The sequence below is a fragment of the Gobio gobio genome (genome assembly GCF_949357685.1).
Source record: "Gobio gobio genome assembly, chromosome: 9".
In the NCBI taxonomy this organism is placed as follows: domain Eukaryota; kingdom Metazoa; phylum Chordata; class Actinopteri; order Cypriniformes; family Gobionidae; genus Gobio; species Gobio gobio.
Window position 1 is genome coordinate 56,169,836 of NC_137115.1, and position 10,000 is coordinate 56,179,835.

The 10,000-nt window shown below is 35.5% G+C and overlaps 1 protein-coding gene across 1 annotated transcript in view; it reads left to right on the forward strand.

The window, feature by feature from the left end:
- The window catches only part of cox5ab (cytochrome c oxidase subunit 5Ab), a 13,631-nt gene that overhangs the window by 3,444 nt on the left and 187 nt on the right, over nucleotides 1–10,000 (forward strand). The window contains exons 3-4 of the mRNA XM_079825220.1: nucleotides 5,713–5,834; nucleotides 8,217–8,342. Coding sequence (XP_079681346.1) covers nucleotides 5,713–5,834; nucleotides 8,217–8,330 — 236 coding nt within the window. The 3' untranslated portion in view covers nucleotides 8,331–8,342. The remainder of the gene's footprint in view (nucleotides 1–5,712; nucleotides 5,835–8,216; nucleotides 8,343–10,000) is intronic.

Consider the following 10,000-nt stretch of genomic DNA (forward strand, 5'->3'; position numbering starts at 1 on the left):
AAGCCTGCGAATGTCATTGCAATTCGCGCCGTCAACCTTTCCGGACGTTATGAAATATTATTTTATGGTAATATCATATTGCGATATTATTGCAAATGCAATTAATCGTTCAGCCCTAGTACCATGGCTGCAGCGGCGCAATGATTCGTTAGTATTCTGTGAAACATGGTGGTAGTTACACCTTCGACTTACTATCACAGCCCTTTACAACACACAGAACCATGGCTAATCACAGCTAAATCCACAACACACAGAACCATGGCTAATCACAGCTAAATCCACAACACACAGAACCATGGCCAATCACAGCTAAATCCACAACACACAGAACCATGGCTAATCACAGCTAAATCCACAACACACAGAACCATGGCCAATCACAGCTAAATCCACAACACACAGAACCATGGCTAATCACAGCTAAATCCACAACACACAGAACCATGGCCAATCACAGCTAAAGCCACAACACACAGAACCATGGCCAATCACAGCTAAATACACAACACACAGAACCATGGCCAATCACAGCTAAATACACAACACACAGAACCATGGCTAATCACAGCTAAAGCCACAACACACAGAACCATGGCTAATCACAGCTAAAGCCACAACACACAGAACCATGGCTAATCACAGCTAAATACACAACACACAGAACCATGGCTAATCACAGCTAAATACACAACACACAGAACCATGGCTAATCACAGCTAAATCCACAACACACAGAACCATGGCTAAGCACAGCTAAATCCACAACACACAGAACCATGGCTAATCACAGCTAAATACACAACACACAGAACCATGGCTAATCACAGCTAAATACACAACACACAGAACCATGGCTAATCACAGCTAAAGCCACAACACACAGAACCATGGCTAATCACAGCTAAATCCACAACACACAGAACCATGGCTAATCACAGCTAAATACACAACACACAGAACCATGGCTAATCACAGCTAAAGCCACAACACACAGAACCATGGCTAATCACAGCTAAATACACAACACACAGAACCATGGCTAATCACAGCTAAAGCCACAACACACAGAACCATGGCTAATCACAGCTAAATACACAACACACAGAACCATGGCTAATCACAGCTAAAGCCACAACACACAGAACCATGGCTAATCACAGCTAAATACACAACACACAGAACCATGGCTAATCACAGCTAAAGCCACAACACACAGAACCATGGCTAATCACAGCTAAAGCCACAACACACAGAACCATGGCCAATCACAGCTAAATACACAACACACAGAACCATGGCTAATCACAGCTAAAGCCACAACACACAGAACCATGGCTAATCACAGCTAAATCCACAACACACAGAACCATGGCTAATCACAGCTAAATACACAACACACAGAACCATGGCTAATCACAGCTAAAGCCACAACACACAGAACCATGGCTAATCACAGCTAAATACACAACACACAGAACCATGGCTAATCACAGCTAAAGCCACAACACACAGAACCATGGCTAATCACAGCTAAAGCCACAACACACAGAACCATGGCTAATCACAGCTAAATACACAACACACAGAACCATGGCTAATCACAGCTAAATACACAACACACAGAACCATGGCTAATCACAGCTAAATACACAACACACAGAACCATGGCTAATCACAGCTAAAGCCACAACACACAGAACCATGGCTAATCACAGCTAAATCCACAACACACAGAACCATGGCTAATCACAGCTAAATCCACAACACACAGAACCATGGCTAATCACAGCTAAATCCACAACACACAGAACCATGGCTAATCACAGCTAAATCCACAACACACAGAACCATGGCTAATCACAGCTAAATACACAACACACAGAACCATGGCTAATCACAGCTAAATCCACAACACACAGAACCATGGCCAATCACAGCTAAAGCCACAACACACAGAACCATGGCTAATCACAGCTAAATCCACAACACACAGAACCATGGCCAATCACAGCTAAAGCCACAACACACAGAACCATGGCTAATCACAGCTAAATCCACAACACACAGAACCATGGCTAATCACAGCTAAATCCACAACACACAGAACCATGGCTAATCACAGCTAAATCCACAACACACTGAACCATTGCTAATCACAGCTAAAGCCACAACACATAGAACCATGGCCAATCACAGCTAAAGCCACAACACACAGAACCATGGCTAATCACAGCTAAATACACAACACACAGAACCATGGCTAATCACAGCTAAATCCACAACACACAGAACCATGGCTAATCACAGCTAAATCCACAACACACAGAACCATGGCTAATCACAGCTAAAGCCACAACACACAGAACCATGGCCAATCACAGCTAAATACACAACACACAGAACCATGGCTAATCACAGCTAAATACACAACACACAGAACCATGGCTAATCACAGCTAAATACACAACACACAGAACCATGGCTAATCACAGCTAAATCCACAACACACAGAACCATGGCTAATCACAGCTAAATACACAACACACAGAACCATGGCTAATCACAGCTAAATACACAACACACAGAACCATGGCTAATCACAGCTAAAGCCACAACACACAGAACCATGGCCAATCACAGCTAAAGCCACAACACACAGAACCATGGCCAATCACAGCTAAAGCCACAACACACAGAACCATGGCTAATCACAGCTAAATACACAACACACAGAACCATGGCTAATCACAGCTAAATCCACAACACACAGAACCATGGCCAATCACAGCTAAAGCCACAACACACAGAACCATGGCTAATCACAGCTAAATACACAACACACAGAACCATGGCTAATCACAGCTAAATACACAACACACAGAACCATGGCTAATCACAGCTAAAGCCACAACACACAGAACCATGGCTAATCACAGCTAAATCCACAACACACAGAACCATGGCTAATCACAGCTAAATCCACAACACACAGAACCATGGCTAATCACAGCTAAAGCCACAACACACAGAACCATGGCTAATCACAGCTAAAGCCACAACACACAGAACCATGGCTAATCACAGCTAAAGCCACAACACACAGAACCATGGCTAATCACAGCTAAATCCACAACACACAGAACCATGGCTAATCACAGCTAAAGCCACAACACACAGAACCATGGCCAATCACAGCTAAATACACAACACAATTTGTCGGCTGCAAGCCTGAAACTTTCTCTGCAACTACACAAACTTAGTGCCGTAAGTTCCCTAGCTGGACTACTTTCAGGCGCTGTAATATCATTGTCATGGTACGGCCGCGGAGATCCGCAACTATTACGCAGGAATGAGAAAGTAGTTCTAGCCATATCGGTGTAGAAAATCACAACTTTTCATTTTCAGTTGGTCTTAGCACACGATGTAACTGTAGAAGAGTCAAGTTTTAAATAGGAAAAATATTGAAAGTGTCTTTGCTCATGAGATGCTAATGGACTGATCAGAATCAATGATGTATGCTAAGCTATGCTAAAAGTGCTACCGCCAGATACAAAGATCGGCTGAATGGATTCAAAAACGGTAAAACTCAACTATTTAACTCTAGGGGACTCGTAAAATGAGCCTATTTTCAAAAAAAGAGGAGTGTTCCTTTAACAACCACCATTTGTGGGTGTAACGTTATTTCGGCTGCACACTAACGTTAGGCGGTTGAACTTATTATAGTCTTCTCAAAAGCCGTCTGTTATAATCGCGTTGCGCATTATAACCAATCACACGTGTTAAGGCCTTTGCACACTGAGTCCGAAATTTTCGCATGCGTTTTTTCGTATTCGTGATCCGAAAAATTTGTCACGCACAGAGACCTTGCACACTGAGTCTGATGCGTATTAATAAATGCGATACGGAAAAAAATACGCAAAACAACACAAAATGCCGTCTTCAAGTAGTGAGGATGATTTTTTCGTTCTCTCTCTTAAAAAATGAAAGAGGAAATATTGGGTTCATCCACTTCTACGATTGCGTAGAGAGGAAGGAGAGTTCCACCTCCTTATCGAGGAGCGTTGCGAGATTATCCAGACCGATCCGAAGTTACCTTTAAGGCCTGTTCACACCAGGACGATTTTCGCACGCGTTTATCGCCGACGTTTAACGCCTCGGGACTAAACAATGGGCGCCAATGTGAGTGTTCACACCGACGCGCAAAACGCCAGGCGTAAAAGCGTAATTTTAAAAAAAAACGCCTCGGGTTCGTTTTTTTATTTTGACGCGGCGCGTAAAAAACTGTCTTCAGCATCGACTGAATGTCGGCGCAGCGCCAGTGAAAATCGCTTGGGTGTGAACACTCAAGACGCGCCGAAAAACGTCACGAAAAACGCTGGCGATAAGCGCGCGCGATATTCGTCCCGGTGTGTACAGGCCTTTAGACTGTCAGTGGCTCCGTTTGATGCTTTGCTAGCGATACTGGAGCCACATATTAAGAAGAAGACCATTACTCTCCGTGAATCAATTTATCCTGAACAGAGACTGACAGCCTATGTCTAAAGGTATGGATCCGCACACACACACACACACACACACACACACACACACACACACACACACACACACACACACACACACACACGGTTTACAGGGACTTGTTATAGCTGTGATATAACAATATTTGTAGTATTTTTGATACAATAAAATTTGTATATATAATTGTAGGTATCTGAGCACTAGCGATTCATTGCCAGCGGTTTTAGTTTGGGCATCGGCTGTAGATGGAAAAACGGATGCGAAAAACGCAGAAAATGTTCCGATTTTTTTTTTGACGGACGAAAGTTTCGGAGGCAGTGTGCAAGCGTGATTGACATAACGTGAGGGCGAATTTATTTTTTGACGTGCGAAAATTTCGCATGCGAATTTCGGACTCAGTGTGCAAAGGCCTTTACTATTGAGTTTATGAATGTAATGTCTCATAATCAGAGGCGTTCAGATTAGCCGGAGTTATGTTCAGAGCGCGCGCTACACTCAAAACGTGCGATGTACGCAGGAGATTCACTCATCATTGATTGTTTGACTGTTTTTGTTCTATTTAAGCAGCGAAAATAGTTTTTTCAATAAACACCGCAGAACCACAACGCATCTGATATGACTGGAATAACGCTGGCGAATTTAGGGACCGTCTCTAAAGTTACACACAACATTACGTTATACACGTTTCTGACTTCAATAGCATTTGAAGGGAATGACAGTCATAAAACTGACTGTAAAGTGTTCATCTAGGTGTCAGCTATGATGCACACCTTTTGATATTTAATAAAATAAACTCTCAAATCATATGGAAATATGAATATTTCACCAGGATACTGTTTGGGCTCTTACACAAAATATGCTAGATTTAAATGCGTCATAGCTGATAAAACACTGATGAGAATATTGCTTGAGAATATATTTACAGAGATAATATTAGCGATTATATTTACACCAAATTATTATTATTTATGTTGCCATTGACGACAGCCATTATAAGGAAGGAAATCCCACAGAATCTAGCTTAAAAAAGTGCTTAGAGCTGCTTTAGTTATTTGTTGTTTGTTGATTTTCAAATATAAAACTTGTTGAAATGATTTCAGTGTGTGCATCTGTTTCATCTCATTTGAACAAAACCGTGATAATATTGATAACCGTGATAATTTGGGTCACTATAATCGCGATGTGAAATTTCAGGGATGAACACTCTGATTGGATATGACCTGGTTCCGGAGCCCAAGATCCTGGACTCGGCTCTGAGGGCCTGCCGGCGATTGGATGATCTGGCCAGCGCCATCCGCATCCTAGAGGCCGTCAGGGTGAGGGGAAGAAATGGGCGGGGCTTGAGTGTGTGTGTGGGGAATTGATTGGATGGTTTTGGTCTGCTATTGGTGGATCTCATGTGAGTGACAGGTAGCATGCTTTAACATGTTGCTAGCATTAATTAGCATGTTTACTAACATGTTTTAACACTTTATAATGAATTAGCATTTTGTTAGCATTTTGTTAGCATTATTCTAACATGAATTAACATGTTGCTAACATATTTTAACACCCTGCTAGCATGATTTGGCATTTTTTCAACATTAACACATTATCCAGAATTAGCATGTTGCTAGCATGTTTTAACACGTTGCTAGCATGTATTAGCATTTGTTAACATGTTTTAACACTTTATCATGAATTAGCATTTGTTGTTAACATGTTATAACATGTAGCTAGCATTATTTAGCATTTTGTTAGCATTATTTTAACATGTTGTTAACATATTTTTACACCCTGCTAGCATGATTTGGCCTTTTTTCAACATTAAAACATTATCCAGAATTAGCATTTTGCTAGCATGTTTTAACACTTTATCATGAATTAGCATTTGTTGTTAACATGTTATAACATGTGGCTAGCATTATTTAGCATGTTTTTAGCATTTTGTTAGCATTATTCTAACATGTTGTTAACATATTTTTACACACTGCTAGCATGATTTGGCCTTTTTTCAACATTAACACATTATCCAGAATTAGCATGTTGCTAGCATGTTTTAACACGTTGCCAGCATGAATTAGCATGTTTGCTAACATGTTTTAACACTTTGTCATGAATTAGCATTTGTTGTTAACATGTTATAACATGTGGCTAGCATTATTTAGCATGTTTTTAGCATTATTCTAACATGAATTAACATGTTGCTAACATATTTTAACACACTGCTAGCATGATTAGACATTTTTTCAACATTAACACATTATCCAGAATTAGCATGTTGCTAGCATGTTTTAACACGTTGCCAGCATGAATTAGCATTTGTTGTTAACATGTTATAACATGTAGCTAGCATTATTTAGCATTTTGTTAGCATTATTCTAACATGTTGTTAACATATTTTTACACACTGCTAGCATGATTTGGCCTTTTTTCAACATTAACACATTATCCAGAATTAGCATGTTTGCTAGCATGTTTTAACAAGTTGCCAGCATGAATTAGCATGTTTGCTAACATGTTTTAACACTTTGTCATGAATTAGCATTTGTTGTTAACATGTTATAACATGTAGCTAACATTATTGAGCATGTTTTTAGCATTTTTTAGCATTATTCTAACATTAATTAACATGTTGCTAACATATTTTAACACACTGCTAGCATTATTAGACATTTTTTCAACATTAACACATTATCCAGAATTAGCATGTTGCTAGCATGTTTTAACATGTTGCCAGCATGAATTAGCATGTTTGCTAACATGTTTTAACACTTTATCATGAATTAGCATTTGTTGTTAACATGTTATAACATGTAGCTAGCATTATTTACCATGTTTTTAGCATTTTGTTAACATTATTCTAACATGAATTAACATGTTGCTAACATTTTTTAACACCCTGCTAGCATGATTTGGCATTTTTTCAACATTAACACAGTATCCAGAATTAGCATGTTGCTAGCATGTTTTTACACCTTGTCAGCATGAATTAGTATGTTTTCTAACATGTTTTAACACTTTATAATGAATTAGCATGTTGTTAACATGTTATACCATGTAGCTAGCGTGATTTATCATGTTTTTAGCATTAATTAGCATATTGTTAGCATGATTCTAACATGAATTAACATATTTTAACACACTGCTAACAGGATTTAGCATTTTTCAACATGTTTAACACATCCAGAATTCGGCATTTTGCTAGCATGCTTTAGCATGTTTGCTAGCGTGTTTTAACACATTATCCAGAATTAGCATGTTACTAGCATGTTTTAACACGTTGCCAGCATGGATTAGCATGTTGTTAACATGTTATATGTTGCTTGCATTATTTACCATTAATTAGCATGATTTGGCATGTTGCTAGCATGATTCTAACATAAATTAACATATTGCTAACATGCTGTATCATATTGTTTACATTTTTTATACATTGTTAACAGGAATTTACCATTTTGCTAGCATGTTTTTACACGTTGTTATGAATTAATGCTTTAACATGTTTGCTAGCATTTTTTTAGCACATTGCTAGCATGTTTTATCATGTTGCTAGCATGAATTAGCATGGTTGCTAGCATGAATTTGTCAAGCCAACATAATAAACCTCTATATTTGCTAATAAAACAAGAATTGCTTTGAAGGTGATATTGTGAGGTGTTTGAGCGGGCCGCAGTGAGGTGTAACGTGTGTGTGTGTGTGTGTGTGTGTGTTCTCAGGATAAGTCTGGTCCTCATAAGGAGATCTACCCATACCTGCTCCAGGAGCTGCGGCCCACGCTGCAGGAGCTGGGCATCTCCACCCCAGAGGAGCTGGGCATCCATCAAGTGTGAAGCTGAGACTCAGTGCGTTCTTCTCTCTCTGTCTCTGGTCCTGCTTTATATCAGCGTCTTTAACTGCATGCGTAAAACATTCATTTGGTACATTTACATTGTGTGTTCATGTTGTGTTGTGAAACACTTTTGTTATACATCTTATAGTGATGGTGGGTAGGAAAACAATACAGTTATGTAAATATCTTCAAGATTTTGTGCACATTTCTAAAAATGTTATACTGTAATGGGTTAACAATAGGTATTTATATATATATATATATATACACATACATACATACATACATACATACATACATAATTAGTATTGACATATATTACAAATTAATATTAATTATAGTAATATATATAATGTATGTATTTATATTTTATATATATATATATATATATATATAACATTTATATATTACTAAGCATTATATATACATTATATAAATATATTACTAAATATTAAGTATTTATATAGTATTATATTATTTATATTACAAATTAATGTTTATAAATATTAATTATAATAAATATATATATATAACTAAATATATGTTTATATATTTGTGTATTTATACACACACACACACACACATTTAAGTTATTTATATAATAGTATAATATTTATATACATATTTATAATGTAATATATAATCAATATCATACTAGATTATTATATATTTATAGAATACTATTTATTTATCTTTGTGTATATATATAAATACACAAATATATTATATAACATATAATATTTAGTTATATATAAAAAGATATATAATTATATATTATAATTAATATTAATTAATATTTGTAAACATTAATTTGTAATCCAAATTAATATAAATAATACAATACTATATAAATACATACATTTTATATTATATTATTTTAATATAATATTTAGTAATATATAAACACACACACACTAAGTTATTTATATTTATATAATAGCATATTATTTATAATATAATACTTATATTGATATTTTACGAAATATTATATTAAAATAATATAATATAAAATGTATGTGTGTGTATATATATATATATATATATATATATATATAGTAATATAAATAATATACTATATAAATACATAATATTTAGTAATATATTAATATACATATGTATTTATTTTGTATTATATTATTTATATTATTTAATATTACAAATAAATGTTTACTAATATTAATTCATATTATAATATATAATATGTATATTTTATATATAACTAAATATTATATATTTATATAATATATTTGGGTATATATATATATATATATATAAAATACTTACAAATTAAGTTATTTATATTTATATAATAGTATAATATTTATGTACATATTTATAATGTAATATATAATCAATATAATACTAAATTATTATATATTTATATAATACTATTCATTTATCTGTGTGTATGTGTGTATATATATAGTATAATAATGTTTACTATATATATATATATATATAACACACACACATTAATATTTATTTATATAATAGCATATTATTTATAATATATTACTTACATTGATATAATACTAAATATTAATGAAAGTGTATATTAGGAATTATTACACACAGGTATATTTTAATATATGAACAGTGTAAAGCATGTATACACACAATAAGAACACTGATTAATGTAAATGTTAGTACATGTTAAAGACACGTCATATA